The 20,035-nt window shown below is 44.9% G+C and overlaps 1 protein-coding gene across 2 annotated transcripts; it reads right to left on the reverse strand.

Annotated features, from left to right (window-relative positions):
* Window positions 1-73: 73 nt before the first annotated feature.
* Window positions 74-19,939, reverse strand: LOC104937172 (ankyrin repeat and IBR domain-containing protein 1). 2 transcript variants are annotated; one of them, XM_010753341.3, is made up of 21 exons: window positions 19,694-19,939; window positions 16,049-16,390; window positions 12,631-12,802; window positions 12,394-12,525; window positions 11,583-11,774; window positions 10,370-10,487; window positions 10,007-10,227; window positions 8,955-9,043; window positions 8,697-8,841; window positions 8,308-8,468; window positions 7,781-7,869; window positions 7,354-7,484; window positions 7,092-7,226; window positions 6,899-6,985; window positions 6,711-6,777; window positions 6,341-6,486; window positions 5,692-5,870; window positions 5,497-5,548; window positions 5,292-5,345; window positions 5,020-5,143; window positions 74-4,629 (listed from the first exon to the last, which is right to left on the reverse strand). In XM_010753341.3, exons 2-21 carry the CDS (start codon window positions 16,234-16,236, stop codon window positions 3,137-3,139), a joined length of 3,975 nt encoding a protein of 1,324 aa, XP_010751643.2. In that variant the 5' UTR covers window positions 16,237-16,390; window positions 19,694-19,939; the 3' UTR covers window positions 74-3,136. The 2 variants fall into 2 exon arrangements, with proteins under 2 accessions (XP_010751643.2, XP_010751644.2); XM_010753342.3 differs by lacking the exon at window positions 5,292-5,345.
* Window positions 19,940-20,035: the final 96 nt, after the last annotated feature.

The raw sequence follows: 20,035 nt of genomic DNA on the forward strand, positions 1-20,035 counted from the left end.
CAGATATTTTTATCCACATGGCTTTGGAAAATCACTTTCACAGAGCACTTATAAAAGAAATCTCATAGCGACACACTTTCAACTCTTTTTATTGAGAGTAAACTTTGCACTGACACTTTCATTTACAGTTTTGGCCACACATCAAGCCTCTCTTATGGACCGACTGGGAATGTATCAAGTATAATCTATGAGAGTGCAATTTCAATTTTTTTTCAATTCAGAAGTGATTGTTTGAGGGATTGTTAATATATAAACATTGTATGGGGTACAAAATGGCACAGGACCATTCCTTTGACACCATAAATCCAATTCTAAATCGAGAAAGCAAAAATAAAATAATAATAATAATAATAAAAGCCTAACTGATCAGTCCTCCACATCTTGCCTGGCAGCACTTGATTAGTTTAACACAATAACAGCATGCTTGTGCAAATTAAATAACTCGGACTCAGTGCCTCCATTGTGTTGCAACCATGCAACCTAAAATAAATGTGTGCAGTCGTGTTAAACAAGCCATTCCTCTGGAAACAATGTCTGAAATGTTATGGGCGTCACCGGTTGCCCTCACATCTTAGCAGGCTTTTATGAAATGTCTTTTCAGCACCTACAAACCTTCCAGCACCTTCACAGTTTAACGTTCAATACGGAGAGGAAAAGGTGTCAGTTCAGGGCTTTAAAATTGAGACCACACTTTAAAGAAACTCAAACTATCAATTTTAAGGGAATAAAATATATATAATAAAATAAGAATTTGCTCTCAAACTGGATCTTTTTAGTAGTTTGGCCCGCTATGAAAGTGTGATTAAAACACTATTATTATCATTTCAGTCTCCAAAGCACCAAATCATTTCCCAACACAACAGGCAACTTTTAACTCTCTTGTAAACATTACAGTGGGGCAATAATGTTTTAAGATAAAGGCTGAATGACAACCCAGAATCAAGATTTCGCATCTTAAAATGAAGAAAAATCAAAGGCCGAACACATTTGAACAATGGGCAGATAAAGTGGTTGTTACACATAATGAAAACTCTAAAACAAATGACACGCAGCTTCAAGCTGTTTTTGATCAAGTAGAATGGCAGACACTTCTCTGGGGCTAATGTAAAGTAAGATATACAGTACCTGGGGTGTGAGGACAAAATGTGCGTCAACCTCAGTGTTTGGTGATGTGTTCTCCATTATCTTTCATGAGCATTTTTTAGCATGTTTTTTTTAAAAGAAGTAATGACTCTAATAAATACCAACAAAGAAACAAATATGATCGAAACAAAAAGGCACACAAACCCAACAACTCTGGTCTCAACTTTAAGAAATGTCCTCTCTATTGTAAGAAATAAAGGAATAATAACAATAATAATTAAAAAAAGGATAAATTACATTTACAAACCAGACCCATCCATCAACAGCACACTGTACTAGCCATCAGTAGTGGAAAAGATATGATTAAAAACTAATTACATCTGAGGGTTTCCATTTTCAGTATTGTCTGATTTTTGTTTTGGCTCAGTTTAACCGTTTCAATGTGCAAAGAGACAAAAAATGAACTCAATCTTCAGAACAGAGGCTGGTCATATTAGCAGGAGTTTTAATAATACAGATCATTGAATGAATGCATCATCATCTGGTGAGCAGTGCTGCAACAAAACTACTTTAAAAGAGGGGACAAAAGGAAGGCAAATCTCTAAATGTTGTAAGCTATTGACGAGTTACAGCTGTGCAACATGTAGTTTAATGTTTCAAACTACAATAAACAAATTGATAATTAAGCTTATGAGTGGTTAGTGGTGAAATATCTCAGTTTTGATGCAAACAGATGCAGTAAAGTCCAATCATCATTGTAGTATAAAGTCAGATTTCTTTATATTTACAGCAGGACTTACACCATTTGATTTGGCTTGATCAGTTTTACTATAAATCATTTTATAGTTTTAGTTTGTTGCCCGTGAATTACTTTGTAACTTTTTTCTCAAAAAAGTTCTGGAAATAAAGATTATTATTAAACATAAATATCACATTTTTAAAAGGACTGTTGAATACTTCGTTTCCATGGAAATTACTGTTTTATAGCTGATATGAACCATTTTATATTAAAATATAATAAATACAATTTATTACACGATTCAGTGAAGAACACAATACTGTAATGCTCCGATACTTTTTTTTTTTTCGATTGTTGGTGCAGCCTTTTGCACATTTAAACTCTTTAATGAAAACTAAACTGAGCCAAAGCAGCTGGAAAACGCAGCAATAGGGACGACAGCTCTTCTCTGAAAAAGACAGAATTACGCGGCAACAAGCACCCATGATGCTGAGTTTCTATCACTCTTAAGTGCGCTGCTCTGTAGCCAAGACCTGACCTGACCCCTGACCTCCCTGTGCAGAGGGACAGACCGTATCTCTCCTGTGATCACTGCAGGACCACAAAAGAATTATTACCGCCATAAAATCCAGATGAGCATGTTGTACCGGCATGACATTTACTGAGCCTAACAGGTGTAGTGCACTGTTCTTTGCAGCCTACCAAAAGGAAAGATCAGTAGTGCGTTGGGCTCTTGAACAAAGCAGGCACCGTGTGCGTGAAGGTCCAAAAATCTGAATTAGGCCCCTCTGATTGTACAGTACGCTAAACAAGCTCCAAGGTTACAATTATCAACGTATTTGGCTCCAGGAGCTCTGTACAGGCTCGAGGTTGGGTCAGTGTGTCGATAAAGTGTGGGCGTACGAGGCAAGTCTGGATTTCAGCACCAAAACTTTTCACCCCCGGACAAACTGAGACGACAAATACAAGAGGCAGGGAATAAATAAACTAAGAAAACATAAACATGTGCAGCATTTTATGCGTTATGATATCAGTAGCTTTCCATTGATGTACTGTTTGTTTCAAAGAATAGTTTGTCTGTTTTTTTAGAGCAGACAAAAGCACTTAAAAAAAAAATGCATATGACATCATCTTTACTGGACAAAGTCCGCAGGGTTTTCTGTCCTCTCTAGATACAGTATAATACACACAGTAAACACTCAACTCCCAAAGGCCGACATCTTTCACTGAGGCATCACCGTTACATCTTAAATTCTTCTCTCGACTTTTCCCAGTCTTTTCTTTCCTCTCTCTCTCCACATTGTTCAGCCGCTGTCACACTAGGTGTACTTGTTCCTCCCACTCCTCAGTTGATTGGTCCCCCTCTAACTGAAGGATGAGGTCTAAGTCTGTCTCTGTCGCCGGGGCAGTGTGTGCGGGACTGTTTCCGCGTTGGGAGTGTGAGCACGGGTGTGTGTGCGCTTCGTCCAGCGACAGGTCAGCCACACACCCAGCGTCCACACCCTCCTCGCAAGCCTTTCTGTTCTCCAGGTCCAAAGTGCTGGGCCTGGACGTCTTCGGGCACTCCGTGCCCGCAGCACCTAGACGAGGGCTCCCAGACCCCCTGTCCGCTTCTGGCTCACCCTCCAGGGGCTGCCAGATTGGGGCGGGGGTCACGTCCCTGGAGGCCTGGCTCTCTGACTCAGTCTCAGTGTGTGTGTCAGGGGAGGAGTCGGTTTCTGTGGTGGGTGGGGAGGGGATGAGGGCCAGGCTCTGGGGGTTGTTCTGGGGGTTGATGTTGTTGTTAAACCAGGCCATGATGTTGTCCAGCAGCTGGGCACTGGCTGTGGGGTCCAGGGGCTCCAGACTCTGAGGGTCGCTGGGGGTAAAAGGGCCCCCTGGAGGGATCACCGGCGAAAGCAGCAGATCCGGCTCGAGCTCTGGAGACGGGAGGCACAATTGGGCGGGGGGCTGGGGGTCTGATTTGGTTGGGCGTTCAAGAGCGTAGGCGGAGGGACGCTCCTGAGTGTAAGAGCTACTGTGCTCTGGGCAGGGGTTGTAAGAGCTATCTGGTTTCGGGGTGCTGTCGTATGTGGCTGCGTGTTCCCGGTTATATGAACTAGGATGGGCCGGGTTTTGGGTGCGTTCAAGTGCGCAGGAGGCAGTATGTTCAGCCTCAGCCAAATAACCACTGGAGTGGCAGTAACTCTGCTCTTTGCTGTCATAGCGAGGATCTGTGACGGTGATATGATCGAGCACATACGGAGTGCTCAGTGCATTCTGGTCTTGTCTATGGCTGCAGTCGCTGTAAGCGGGATCGATGTATGGGGCGGTGAGTGTAGTGTGGTTGTATGTGTGGTGCGAGCAGAGCTCCTGTGTGTGTGCGTCCAGGTCATAAGGAGTGGTTATGTTCCCCAGTTTCATAAGGCTGTCTCCCAGCTCCAGCAGCTCCGCACTGAGGGAGGGAGGTGGAGGAGGGAGGGGAAGGGTGCTAGACACGGAAGGCTGGGATGTGGAGTCTGTCCTGTTAGGGGGTCGAGGAGGATCCAGGAGAGAAGCGGGGAAGGTGGAACCTCTGGCTCCAGGAGGGCCGTCTGTGTTGAGAGAGTGCAAAGCGACGTCACCCAGGTCTGCGACGGGACCTGGCCTCCTCTCCTGTCCTCTGTCCAGTCCACGCTCCAGCTCCAGTCTCCCCTCCATGCCTCCCTCCAGGCCTCGCTCTCTGCGGGACTCCTGAAGCGACAGCTGGATGGCCAGCAGGATGTTTGGGTCATCTTCGTCCAGGGAGCCAAGCGCTCTCCTGCGGCTCTCGCTTCTCTCCGGAGCTTCTGGAAACACAGAGCATCGCATTAAAAACACAAGCGCTGCTTTGTAAAGCTCGATTGCAAATTGATCCCAGTGGCCAATACCTCTGTGCACTTTGACCACACCAGATTCATGGAGCAATAACTTAAAATCCCATTTGCTGGGTGTCTGGTGTAGTGACAAGTCCAAATTTATTGATGGAGCAGAGAATGGAGCTGGATTAGGATCCAGAGTTTGTGCCAAGAGAGTACTATGAAAAATCTGTTCTATTGTACTCAAGTGAAAATCTTGCTTGTGCAGTGAAAATTGAGTTCATTTCCTAACTGCTGCAAACTGTACACTATATATGTCTTTTTGTAATAAAGGATTATATATATATATATATATATAGTACGTTAAAACATTTGCCAGACCTGTACTGTCACTCCTCCTGCTGGTCTCCGGTGTGTTGCTGCTGCTTCTCAGATTGTGCAGACTCAGCATGTCACCCCTGCGCCGTGGCCTGTGTCTGCGACGGTACTGGATGTCAGCATAATCCTGCAAAGAGCGATTCAAGCTGGGTTTGTTACAAAACCAACCCTACAAGCTGTGTTCTAAGTCTTTTCTGTATCGACAGAGAACAGGATTGAGCCCACGCGTATGCACACACACACAAAAAAAACAAAACGCCACTACGGTGAGTTACCTGCGACTGTCTCTCCCGCTCTCCTGCTCCCAGTACAGAGTGACGACTTCCCATCTTAACAAACATAAGCAAACTCAGTCAGCTGCAGCCGTAGTCGTGCATTAGATGACTTAAGTGCAGGTTTAGGGGATAGCATTAGCTGAGCATGAACCAAACAAAGTTAGTGTTTAAGTGTGTGTGTGATACAGGAGGAGTTTCTGGTTACCTCAGGGGAGGCAAAGCCGAGGTACTCCCAGTCCCACGATCCTCCAGGGTAACTGAAACAAATACGAGAACAGTGACACACATGAAGCTGGTTGAGTTTCATTCAGTTTCGTTGTAGTTTGTAACCAGATATTTCGACTTTCACTTTGTCAAGCAGACAAAAAACCATGGACTGTGCGAGTGTGTTAGTCCATACTTCCTGCGTGGAGGCTCAGGAGAATCGTTGGGAGCGACGCCACGGGCCACCGACGCGAGGAATTCTTGCCTCTTCTGCTGCACAAGACGGGCCGCGCTGATGATCTTGTGGCAGGGTGTCCTCAGGTACGGCCGGTTCACCTTCTGGGCCAGATCCTCCACAACCATCTCCAGGTCCGTCTGGGGAGAGACAAAAAAACAAAACAAAAAAAAAACCCAACAAATTAACTTCAATCTGCTCAGAGATGGGAAATGGGTTTGCACCTCATTTCAGTCCTATTGTAGATAAGATAGGAGCGGAGAATATTTTGAGTATTCTTTATCTTAAAGGATCCAACTCTAAGCCTCTTCGAGTGTCTGTAAAACATGAAATGGACTTCTGGTGGTTCAAATAATTTTGCAAGGCTTTGTTTAATCACCACAATCTCAACATTATTCCACATTTCACAGTAAAAACAACTGTTTCCTGAACGAGGCTGTAAATGTGATTTGCTAACAGTACTCGGTTTGCTTTAACCAGTTTAGTGTTGTTGCTGTGTTGTCAATGAACACCGCAGCCTTTTGGGAGAACTAGAGGTTTTTTTAAAAAAAGTTGTTATTCTTGTTCTCGCAGAGGTTCAGACGCACGTCACAGATATATATTGGATTACCTGCATGAGCTCAAATATCTCTTTCTGGGTGCTGCCTTGCTGCAGGAAGAAGCCGTATGGGTAAGAGCACTTCAGGACTCGTCGCGTCTTCAGCAGCTCGCAAACGCCGTCCTCGATGAAACGCGTGTCTGGAGGAGTGCCTTCACCTGGATCAGACAAGATGGCAGTCATGCACAAAGTACAATCTCAATCTCCTGTTTTGTTAAGAATGATATATTACAGCATCCGACTCTTCTGTAGCAAGAAGACAGGATTATGAAGCACACCTCATGTCAGCTGAAAGGAACACACTTCTCAAAGCTATCTCAAACTCTTCTCTGATGCAGATCTTCCTAACAACAAGTCTGAGCTCGGTGTAAGAGAGACTTACGACAAATGAAGGCTCTGCTCAGCTGCTCCATCTTCTCTTTAGCCGTCTTCAGCAGTTTCTGCTCCAACTAACAGACGAGATGACAAAAAAAAAACAAATGATCACCGGACTGTGACGCATGTCTCGAGGAGCATTTTTAGAAATTCGGGCCGGCTTTGCCTCGTTAGAAATGCGCAGCGGCGTGTTACCTTATAACTGTGTTCATGGTTCTTGAAGCGAGTGTAGTAGTGCATGAAACGATCCAGCTCCTGAAAACTTTTGTGCTTCTTTTCTGCCTGTAAACAAAATGCGTTTCATTCAGATGAGCACATGTTAATATTAGCGAGAGCTTCTTGTGTGATTAATTGAGTGTATTCTGTATTTTCTTTTGAGCGTTTGTACCTCTACAGTCATCTCCTTGGATTGCTCCTCTAGCTGTTGGATGACCTCATAGCGAGTGCAGCGATAGTAGCCTCCTGTTGATGAGCTGTGCTTCTTCCATTCCTCCAGACAGATCCAACAGAAATCGTACTTACACTACAGAGAGAGAGAGAGAGAGAGTGTGAGTTTATACAGTAAATAGAAAAATAAATAATAGCCAGTGACAAGAACTCATTATTTATATAAATGACGACACACACAGCTGACAGATATTAATGTATACCTTGGCACACTGCATATGGTTGCAGCCCTCATTCTTCTGAATGGGCGACTTGCAGTTGGCACACGGTTTGGAGTTGGTCAACAGCCACAGGCAGTTAGCAGCGTCCTCATAGGCCTCACTCACACCTGCCACTGTGGAAAAACACACACACGCGTACACACGCGTACACACGCGTACACACACGTACACACACACACACACACACATACACACCTCAATTGTCAAACACCTGCCCTGCAGATTCAGCACACACATTTGGCAAATATCAATGACCTGAACACCTGCCACTACGTTATAAAAATACATTAAAAACATCCTGGTGGGCCATCCCCACAGCTGCTGTTGACTGGCTGATTGTGGCGCCAGCTCACTGAGGTGAAGCTAAAACCATCCCGCGTAACACACTGAAAACAAGGGACAGACTTACACTCCTCAGGCTTCATCTCTGTGACTTTCTGGAGCCAGTTCCTCCACATCTGACAGTCACATGGCTCGTGGGCCTCACCAAGGCATTCCCTGCAGACACAGAGAGAATCAGATCCAGTGAAATACAATGAGACCAACACAACATAGCAATTCCTAGATAGAGAAGTAGCACAAATGAAACAGAAGAAGAACCGAAGTGCTAATGACATAAATATTTTGTAGGCTTGGGTAATGTTTCTAGGTCAGTTTTGTGTGCTCTAATGACGAAAACTGGAATTTTACAGCAGAGTTCAGGAAAAAAACAAGATTGCTTGAAGCTCTCAAGCCCTGAGTGAACTATAATGACCATGTTCATCACAGTGTGAGGCTTAAACTTGGCCTATACTTAACAAAGAGATGTGTGTCTAAAAAAAAAAAACTGAGTTTGCTCAATGACATGGTCCTAACAATGCCAATAAACTCCTGGTTAAAACTTCAAGAGGTGGATAATTGTATGCGTGTATAACGCTGATAAATCATTAAGTGTACCAGCAGAAGAGGTGACCCTTGCCGCAATCGACAGCTGGGGAGGGCAGCAGGGGGAAACTCTGTGGGTCACTGTCTCCGGGGCCTGGCCGAGTGAGACGCACCGCCCGCTCACAACGTGCTGCAGGACACCAGCGGATGGCTGGATTGTTCTCTACAAATGCCTGAGATAGGAAGGGAAAGAGAGGACATGGATAAATGACAGACACAGAGGTAGAGAGGGAAGAACAGAACACAAAAGCAAAAGTGATTGGGAAATAAAAGAAAGAAGAAATAAAAGAAAAAAGAAAACAGGAAGGAAACAAACAGAAACAAAGAAAATGTCTTATACATATGCAGCATGCAAACACACAAGAGGCACACACACACAACCAATATCTGTTTGCATTTACCTTGATGTCAAACTGTAAATATCGCTGGTCCATCTCTCTGGAAACAACACTCTCGATCACGTGCACCGGCACCAATTGGTAGCACTCGTAGGCCGGGCAGAAGATATTGTGTGCGTCACCCTCCTGAATCTTTACATTAAGGAACCTGAGAAACACACACAGGGACGCTAATGCATAAATGTCCAACACAACGAAGCGTGCGGGAATATTTACACACACACTCACACACACACACAAAAAAAAACTACAGATCTGTACCCTTCCCAGCATGCTCTGCAGAACTCGTGTCCACAGGACATGTCCACTGGATCCTCAAACACCGAGATGGAGCAGAGACAGATGCCACACTGCAGGAAGACAGAAGATAAACACGTCACAGGATATTCAGCTTTTGTGTCTATAAAATATGATCCCCCGCAATAAATCCTACCTTTTTGAAGATAACAATGTTTAATTGTGTCAAAGGGAACAGAGTCCACTTTGATGTTGAATCACTGTATTCGATTTTATTATCCAATATTATGATTATCCCACGTCAATGTCCTTTCACTTCTACTTGTCTTCATGTTTAAGGAGTCTGACTGCTTAACGTCTGAACACTGTAATAGCCCACAAGTTAAATCTCAGCCAGACAAGTGCTGGATGTGTTATTAAACCTGCGTCAACAGTGACAGCGGATAAGAGGCCGATGCTTATGTGCAACCACAAAGAGGAGAAAGAAGAAGCATAGCTAGAGAGACAGACTCTGACCTCCTTTGTTCTGTTTGGATTAGACATTAACCTGTTATAATCAAACTAATGGGACACTTAGCTTTCTGCTTTTTTTAAATTAATTTTTTAGGTAAGACAAATTTGCAATATTACAAACTTCAGTCATTCACATCATCCATGATCACATCTCATTTAAAAATATTGTGGGATACTGGGCTGGTTTTACATTTGCATCACGGCTCAGAGGTGTGTGATTTGGGGTGGTAGGTTTCTGCATGATGTATGTTAATGTTTCGGATTTTTCTATGTGGAGCCCAGGAAGAGTAGTTGCGACCCAGGTAGCAGCTAATGGAGATCCGAAAAAATGAATAAATGCATAAGGATTTGAACTTAGACTGAAATCCAACAGGACACTGAAAAATGTACTGTTCACTACATATGGCTCCCAAGGGATACATCTCTTTTCATCTTGTCACCACAACCGACCCAGTAATCTGTCATAATCAAATAAATAATTCCATTCATAAAAGTAGGTTTGAAAGAAACACGTTTGCTGAATCTTTAAGAGCTATTTTAGAGAAAATCACTGGTTGTCTCACCGTAGACAGGCCCTCCTCTCCGGGCGTGAGGCAGCTGTCGGTCGGGGAGGTGAGGGTGAGTGTGAGGGGTGAGCGTGGGGTCCTCGGGGTGCGAGGTGAAGGTAGGGTGTCCCAGGCGTTGTATCCGCTGGGTGGCGGGGTGGGCATGGCCACGCCTGAGCGCTGGCAGCAACCCTCAGCGTCTGACATCCAGGCTTCCAGAAGCTTTTCTCTGTCCCAGTCTGAGAGAGGTTACACACACGCAGACAAGTTCAGAGGGAATGTGCGTGTCATTTTCAGAGAATATTGCCATCACATCAACAGTGTTCTGTGTGTTAGTGAAGGTCTCGTGAATGTCAGCTTTCTCTACCAGACAACACACACCATGTGCTCGGAGCAGGGCCTCAGCAGTGAAGAGGGGGGCTTGCAGCATGTCTGCTGTCTCGACGATGAGCATGTCCTTCAGCTTGCGCAGGTCCTGAAGCTTCAGTCCCTCATAAGGCTGAAAGGATAGAGTGGGAGAAATGTTAGAAACACGCAGAGAAATAAAGGACGAGGAGGGAGAAATGAAAGACGGGGAGAGAGGAAGGTGAGGGTAGGAAATGTTAAGACAGAAACATGAAGTCATTAAATAAAGAACAAAAAAGTTTGAGATTGAGATATGTTTAAGGAAGTGAAAGAGAGAAAAAAAATGGGACATGGGGATTTTTTTGGTGGTGTAGAACAGAGATTAAGTATTAGCACAGATTTGGCTGCAGGAAGGAAGATCAAACCGCTATCAGCTGGCACCAGCCGCTGCTCGAAAATTGTTCTGTAACCTCAGTTTTAAACAGGGAACCCGAGAAACATGAGGCAAGGTGTGTGTCTGTAAAAACGCTGTAAGCTGAGACCTATGAAAAAAGAAACTCTGTGAGAAGAACACAACATTTTGGTGACATTTGAAGGTTTTGTCGTAGCCACTGTGGAATGTTCAGGGCAGATAAGTGAGAATTGAATCAGTTCAATTTGTCCACAAATACAACCACTAACATTCACGCAGAGGATTGGATTTGTAGCTATCCAGGTTAATTATTAATCGACATTTCTTGGCTGAACACAGTCCAGACCCTGTATGTTAAAATCTTAGCTCCTTGAAGGAAGTTAAGTCTACGTGTCTTTGGGGAATTGCTACCATATTTATTATTACCTACCTTTATTGCCTTCCTAAGTTTGTTAACGGTGTGCCTAGATCACATTTCCATCTGTCAGCGCAAGCTGATGGGTGGCACACATGTTTTTTAGCTTATTTTATTTGCCATTACGAAAGGGAAACACTAGCACAACCACAAAATGCCAACAATTATATAATTAAGGAGAGTAAAGCTGCGTGATGAGGTGACATCATGTTGGCACCAAAGCAGCAATATAAATTCCTAAATGATCGTTATAAAATTCAAAATGACGTTAACAGGAACACGGGTTATTCGCTGTGACGTGAATGTATCAAAGTTGCAACACTGTCTTGCTGAGATCTGTGGCCTTAAAAAGCTTAAAAATAACACATTCTTTTTCAAATGAGCCAGCAGGAAACCCCCAGATCTCGTAACTGTGGTCTCACCTCCTTGTATTGCAGCAGGTTGGTTTCGCCATGTGCGTCTGGGTTTGACTGCTGAGCTGAAGAGGAGGAAAAAACCATCTGTGACTCCAGGCTGAGGGCCAGCTCGGTGTGGTGATGCCGTTCGGCATGATCACATGGCGTCAACTTGTCCTCATCCTCCACAAAAAGGTCCGCCTCGCTCTGGATTAGCAGCTAGAAGGGAGGGACGAGGAGGGAGAAGGGAGAGAGAACAAAAGGAGCGGGGAGGGAAAAAGAGAGAAGTGGATAAGGACGTGGAGAGGAGGAAAAATTGAAGGAAGTTATGACAGAGAGAGAACAAAGGAAGGCGAGAGCAAGTGGAGCAGACAAAGAAAAACAGGAGGAAGGGGATAAAAGAAAAAGATGTGATGATAGATACACACAAGAAATACAAGAAAGAGAAGAAGACAGTGACAGAAAATCGACAGGGAGTGGAAAGTGAAAAGGAGAAAACAGTTTATGAAGGAGGTGAATGAAAGAAAGAAGAAAGATAATGTAGAGGTAGAGACAAACTTGTTATCTTACAGAAAATGATAATATCTGGGTTATTTCTCCCCAGGCTCTTCTTCCTAATTTAAAACACTGTAGAATCTTGAAAAACAAGCAGAGGAAGCACTGCTCGGATCTGACAGTGAAACACAAAGCAGATGCCCCGGGTGCAAGGACTGGCATAATACTGTCAAGACAGATTTTACTGGTGGTAAAATGTTTGCCAGATCATGGCGAGCACAGGCGGATCCGGCGTACAGAAAATAAAGCTCATCCTTATGTGCGAGTTCGGTGGGCGTCTCACCTCCACGCAGCTCTTCATGCCCGCGGCGGCAGCATAGTGCAGACAGGTGCTGTGGTGATTGTCGCTGGCGTTGACATTGGCCTTCTCGTACTGGCCTCCCTCCAGCCTGGCGCCGGTCCAGCTCAGGATCATCTGGCAAATGGCAAATAAACACAAAACATTATTCTTCTGTCAACTTTTGAAAGAGATAACTTTTTTTTTACAACGCAATTATTCACACAGAACTGTATTTCGTACCTGCAGGCAGTCCGCGCGGCGCTGCTCGTCTCTCTGGGGTCGTGCCAGTCGCGGTGACAGCGCTCCTTCGGACAGCAGCAGGATCTGCGGGCCTTGGCACAGCACGTGGAGGCACGTCTCGTTGTGCACATTACGCTTGTTGGGGTTCCCCTCTTTACTGAACAGGAAGGACCTGTGCGATGCACACAACAAAGAAGGGATTCAATAAAACATCTGAAAGCTTGAGGACAAAACCAGTTCAGGAGCGAGGTGGAAAGAGACAGGAAGATGGCTTAAATCAGAGGGTGAAAGGGAAGGTGGAGGAAAAAAATGAAGCATACTTAAGAGAGAGACAGAGGTGGAGAAGGGTTGGATGGAGGGAGGGATGAGTGGAAATGATACAGGGATAAAGTATGGCAGTGAGATGAGTGTTGGTGGATGAGAAAAGCAGCCGAGAGAGGGAGGAGAAAGATGGCAGAATATTGACTATTTCTGTTTAACATCTCTGAGATAATGGACATGCTGGCTGGCGGGTGAGCGCACACACACACACACACGTACACACAGATGGTGATGGATGTGTCGGTTGCACTCGGAGCCGGGCTGTGGTTGCAGTTTTGTTTAGTAAATAGTTTTCCCTCTGCTCTTTGTCTGTCAAAACCTCCATTTACTGATTAGCTTTCCACTCTTTCATTTGGCTCCACCTGTTTGGTCTCTTCATCGTTGCGAGTTTCTTTCTGCCTTTCCATCATTTTTAATGAACTCATTTGAACTTCCATCTCTCCCCCTTTTTCTCCTCCTCCTCCTCTTCCTGCCTGCCTTTTCCATCGTCTTTCTTCTACATCACCCTACAGCAGCTGCGTGTTAAGCTGCAGAGAAAAACCTGTTTCCCTTTCACTGGAGGTAAAACATGAATAGTGCTGATGCAAATGCAACAGAAAAGAAGACAATAATAATAGGGTGTCAGTGGATTTCTACTGGCTGGAAAAAATGTTGTAAAGCGCCCCCCCCCCCCTCCTCTCGGCTTCGGAGGACGAATTCGGACACAGCGGCGGCAGCAGCAGACGCTATTGAATTAGTGTTTGAATGTTTCCTCATTGTGCAGCCTTTCAGCCTATTCTTCCTCTGCTGTCCTGCTCTTCCACTTTTGACCTTCTTATCCTGTCAGCCACAAGCCCCTGCAGCCTCCCCCCTAATGACAGTGCACTGCCAATTCACCCACACAGCAATAATCACTAATTATTCCCCTCTCGACTACAACCCGACACACTCCCTCCACCTCTACACACATGTATATCATATACACACAAAGCCTCGTGCTCAGGATGGATGGCCCTGATATCAGTCTACTAGAAACAACAGGCTCGAGGACGTCACATGTTTGGCTGCACTTGTCGAGCAGCAAACCTGTTCAGCCTGTACGGTAATTTGAGGAGGGCAGGAGAGCTAAAATGGCTCAATTCACACTAAAATTATGAATTAGTTTGCAGTGTGTGTGTGTGTGTGTGTGTCACCAGAAAGGAAACAAACATGTGCATAACTTGAGGACACACACACACGCACAAAAATAAGTTGCTGTTTCGTCTTGACAACAGGAAATCAATTGTTCACAATGAGTAACCAAGTCACAGTTGTTATTTACATATCTCTAAGAATGTACTTCCTGAACTACACCCATTTTTCCAGTAATAGGTCTCCTTGTGACTTCCCAGTTTGCAAATCTCACGGGACTACTATCCAATCCAACCCACGGAGACGACTGGGAGAGAGTGAATAAACATGGGAGCAGATAGAAGTTAAAAATAATGGGAAAAACAGCATCCACCAGCCCACGCTTCACCTCCTTGAGTCTTTTATTTTGTCTGAGATTTCTTAGCCGTCTATCTGGCTGCCTCTGTCCAATCGAGCTCCTGGAACAAAGAAGCATTTCCTCTGATACTTATCAGGAGCAGAGCGCTGTGTTCAGCACGCCTCTCTGGCCCATTATAGGTTAGTAGGAAGGGACACAAATAGCACACCATGATTCACTGTGTTACATTCACAGACTCGGACACATTAAGCAGTTGTGGAGCAAACCCCCCCCACCCCCTCTCCCCCCTCAAAACACACACATGCACATGCACAGATAATTGACTGGCCTTTTCAAACAGCTTCCTCTGCCCCCCCCCCACACCCAATCACCCTCAACCCCCCCTGTAATCATGGAAAGAAAGGGCAAGAGAGAGGAAGGAGCAGGAGGAGGTGAGGACGTCTATTGAGTCACTGAATCAGCTGTCGCGGTCATGGCCAGCAGCCTGATTATCCCTGCAGGGGGTAAAAAGACACACTGGTGTCTCGCTCACTAAATATAAATATAAATATAAATATATGTATTTTTTTGTTTGACCTCTTTCTTTTAGATTGAGTTAGACTCACTGATTCTCCTTCACTTCAGACATTATTCAAAGGAGTGTGAGTTGGTGTGTGTGCACCTGTTTTAAGCGAGTATGCATGCCTGGAAACTCCTTACGGCACAAGAACCATGCAGTAAATTAAAATCTGTTAACGCTCTTAAAAAGGTGGCGCTCCAGTGATTTAGCACTGCACTTTCATTAAGTCAGGGGGGTGTTGCAAGATTAAAAGAAAGGTCAAGATCTGCACAGCAGGAGCAGCAGGAGGAGATATCATGACTTTAGTAGGAAATAAGCTATGATGCAGCTGCATAGTGTTATTTGTTAGACTGTCTGTGGTCTTTCAAACTCTATGTCCCAGGTGGGGCCTCTTTGGGGTTACGAAAGGGGTGGAACATTTCTGGTAAATTTCCAGAAACTTTCCATGGGAATTCCTGGGAAATAAACTGGAAATTTGGGGTAATTTAGTAATTGGGGGCAATCTAGCATCATAAAATGATGATAACATCTAACCAATCAGCTAGCTATCTACTGTATGAATATATTTTCATGTGTTATTTGCAAGTTAAACAAATACCATACATCAGTGTATGCCGATGCAGTGTGCTATGTGCAAGTGATTGAGGAATAGCAGATATTTAAGTGTACTTGCATGAAATCTGGTTGTTTAAGTCAAGATTATGCTAAAAATGTTTTACCCAGCTATATTTAAATTCCCTGTTAAGGGCCAACCTTCAATTTTGTAAATTCACAGTTTATTTCTGTTTATTTCCATAAATTCCCATTCATTACCATTCGTTTCCAACTTTTTTTGCAACCCAAGGCCTCTTTGGACTCCAAGTTTTCTTACTTACCTTAAAAACACAATTATAAAACTCGCAACTCTCAGAAAAACTGCTAATTGTTAATCAGTTTCATATGACTCACTTGCATGATTGCCTTTGTAGGTGGATTGGATAACTGCTTAACCAAATTAAAAGCCACAGCCTCAAATTCAGTGAACACCTCTGTCTTTCAAAACCAAACTGAAAAATATGTGTTTTTTTTACCTGAGCAGACGTGTCATGGCGTGGCGGCAGACATAGTGCAGGGCCGTGTTGTGCTGGTACTGTTCTCCGTACGATGCATTCGGGTCCAGGCCGTCCCTGAACTGAGGGTTGCCCTCGTACAGCTGCCAGGCCAGAGCCTCGTCGCCACCAACCAGGGCCTTGCGAAACTTAGTGGCTGTGTTGCCCATGGCTTCAAACTTGCTTGGGGCTCCCTAACGGGAGCTGCGGCAGATGCCCGTCTGCCTGCCTATGCCTCCCTCCTCCTCCTCCTTCTCCTCTTCCTCCTCCCCCGTTCACCACAGGTCACAACTTTAGAGCAACATGGTTCAGTGTTTTCCTCCCCTGTAAGGAAAAAAAAAGAGAGAGAGAGAGAGAGAGAGAGGTTGAGAAAGATTGATTAGAGGAAAAACGTTGTGGAAAGAGGCACATGAGAAGAGGAAAGAATTAAAATAAGGGGGAGAGGAGGAGGAAGGCTGGTGAAGGTAGGAAAAAGGAGAGAATAACATACCAAGACAGAAAAGTGGGAAAGTGAAGAAGCAGGGAGATGGATGGAAAGGGAGAGACGGAGAGAGAGAGAGCAGCTCAATCAATCAGTCCGTCCATCGATCAGCTGATGTGCTGCAGGGAGGATGTTATCTTACCGGAAATAAAAGAGGGAAACGGAGGGAAGACTGAGAGAAAGAAGAAGCTAGAAAGACAAAGAGATAAAGAGGGCAGATGAGAGGGGAAGGTTAATGATATCCAAGCCATCGATTTGTTAGTCAGTTGATGAAAGGCACGGTCAATATTACCACAGCTGGCCACTGAGAGTCCAGTCAGCTTGCATTGGTGAGAAATATGCATATTTTAGACTGTTTACATTCCCACCTGCCACTGGAGATATGAGAGTGTCTGTTAAACCACGCAGCGCTAATACACTGGGTCAAAACCAGTTTTACTTTGCCCCTCAGGCACTGAAACAAAGAATCACAGCTACGGCTGCTACAGCTGACTTTACTCCACCAGCAACAGATTATAAACCCTCCATGAGTTATCAAGATCTTTTCATTATCTTCCTGTTATAAGCTTCTTCTTTTTTTAATATCACAACAACATGCAGAACAAGAGTAATAACAAGGTGGTGAAATGAAACAGATATGAAAAACAAAAACACGCACACTTTCTTGTCATATATAATCACCGTCTTTATCAGTGTGTTCTACTTTATTTTCTTCCTCGTCTTCCCCACCTCTGTCTCTTTCTTTCTCACACACACACACACACACACAGTTTATCCTGTCTTTAACACACAAACACACACACCATTACATCCTGTAATGAGTGGAGTCTGTATGGCAGTGAATGTGTGCATGTATGTATGTGTGTGTGTGTGTGTGTGTGTGTGTGTGTGTGTGTGTGTGTGTGTGTGTGTGTTGGTCCGTTGAGGGTATCATTACAGTCTTCATTCTATGGCCATCTGTCTGGCCCTCACAAAGAGCCTCTTTTAGCCCGGCTACAGTTGGCCGCTGGCTGGCTGGGCCCTGGAACATTTGAATAACGTGGCTGGCTGCCTCCCCTCTTCTTGCCTCCCATTTCTATGCAGTGACAGACAGGGACACAGTCAGGGAAAACACACACTGACAGACGGAGACGTACACGCTGCACAGAAGCTGCTACCTCTGGTGAATAATAGGCAACAATCTTGTAAGTTCCTGGTCCTGCGAGGCATTCAGTAGACCGGACCCAGCTATTTGAAAGGGATGTTGAGGGTGGAGGTGGTGGTGAGGGGGGCGGGGGGTTACTACAGTTAATAGGTCAGTCTGTCTGCTTGGCTCTCTGTTTTGTGCACACTGGTTTACTTCCAGTTCACTTCACTCCTCTCCGATCTCCGCCAGTCTCTCTCTCTGTCTCTCATACTAAATAAGGACAGGAAGTCTAAGGACATGGAGGAACTTTGGAATTCCAGGGATCGCAAGTCCTGCTATTTGCGCTTGGCACTGACAGTGCAATTATGTACTATTACGAAAGCTCTCTGAGGCTACACGTCATCCAGCAGTCGGGTGGAGTGAGGCTGAGGAAATGCTTCACTCCTCGTAGACCAGACGGTCGTCCTTTAAAAAAAAAAAAGGTATCTTTAAGAATTCTGTTAGAAAACAAACAATTTGGAGTTAAACTCACACCACAGGTCTCTACAGAGAATGAGCCTCTAAGCACATATGGTATTTCCCATTTTAGGTAATGTGATAATCCAGACTTAATGACTCATGAGCTCAAGAATCCCAAACACATGAATCTTGTCTGGTGATTCCTGCTGACAGGAACTCAAGTCATGCCAAGCGTGGTTTCTTGAAAATGGAGCCAGCAGCACACACTTTTAAAATAAACGAAACGTCACACAAGTTTCACAGGAAATATCGCAACTTATAGTTTTTTTTTTGAGGTGTAAAGTCTTGTTGATTTTCATACACACGAGGGGCTACAGCTTAAATGGTTAGTCAATAATTTAGACATAAAATCAATCTGCAGCTATTAAACAACTTTCCAAGATCACACTCTGTTTCTAACTTGTCTATATTCAAGATGTGCTGCTTTTTTTGTTATACATCACTTAAAATATATCTCCAGAGCAAGACGTTTGAAGAGCTATGTTAGGCTGTATTTTCTGGCATTTTACACACCAACTGATTCGACTGTTTGGTCAGATTAGTCCTGTAAATATCAATTATTTTCATCAACACACTGGCGCCCAATTGTTTGGTGCCGGAGCTTTACGGATATTCAGTTCACAGGGGGAGAGAGCAGTAAATCCACGCTTTAGCACAGATTGAGAGCGCCTTGGCGGCTTTTGCTGGATGAATGAATGACTTTTAAATGAATATGAAACAAAAGTGTCGGATCCTTTCAGATCTAACGGGACACAAATCATCACTACCTGTCATATCATCACACCGATGTGTCTCTCTAACAATCCTGCTACGATCAGCTCCGGGTATGATTGATCACAGACTGCCAGCACCTTTAAAAGTCAAGTCAACTGTATCACTGTTGCATACCTTTGAGAGACAGAGGGAAAACACACCCACCGTGGTGCCATTAGTTATCCAAACTTGCTGTCAGCTGATGGGCATCAGCTCAGACACCTCAGTCAGAGTATGGGTGGATCATGCTGCTGTATAAACTGACATGAAACTTACATGAGGGAGTCAAAGTCAAGGCAGGGAGCTGCATTAAACCACAGGCTTTACCAAAATTAGCTAGGTCACCGTCTACCAGCTAAATATTGAGGTCAGACCTCGTGTGGTTACCCCCTGAAGAAGTGTGTCAGCATGAAATGGAGCACAAAACAAACAGCAGCCGACTTCTCTCTGCATGTTTTCTCTGTCCATGCGGCCCCTCGGTTAAAGCTCCTTTGTTTCAACACACTGACAGTCTGTGGGAATTACTAACACAACCAGAAAAGCCAGCGTTAGGTGTAAGGTTGCTTTGAAATGCTGCCAACAAGACGCTTTAGCACCGGGTGTTGACGTTTTCCCACGGCTTGCTCGGGAAGACGTTAACACCCAAAGCAGCAGCCTTCCCACCGCTACCGAAGCTAGCAACCCCCCCCCCCCTCTCTCTCTCAGGTTAGCGTTAGCAGGACAACATCTCATCTCCGCTCGTACTCACACGGTCGTTTCACTTGGTAACCAGCGGCACGTTCGGAAACCTTCGTAAATTGAGGGCCATTATCTTATCTCGCTGTCATTCGCATCCCCCGGCTGCTTTTCCGCTGGACCATCCTCTCTCCCTCTCTCCCTCTCTCCCTCTCTCTCTCTCGCTCTCTCTCTGTCACCGGACCCGGCAGGGACGATGATGATGCTGCTGAGCGCAGGGCGAGACTGACGGAGCTTCAGTATGTTGTTGTGGCTGCCAGAGAGAAGACAGCACTGCGCATGCCCAGAGCCAACTGTCACGCCGAGGGCTCTCACCTGATTGGTCGGTTGTCTGGGTTCTCCTGGTGGTTTTGTG

The sequence above is a fragment of the Larimichthys crocea genome, chromosome XIII (genome assembly GCF_000972845.2).
Source record: "Larimichthys crocea isolate SSNF chromosome XIII, L_crocea_2.0, whole genome shotgun sequence".
In the NCBI taxonomy this organism is placed as follows: Eukaryota; Metazoa; Chordata; class Actinopteri; family Sciaenidae; genus Larimichthys; species Larimichthys crocea.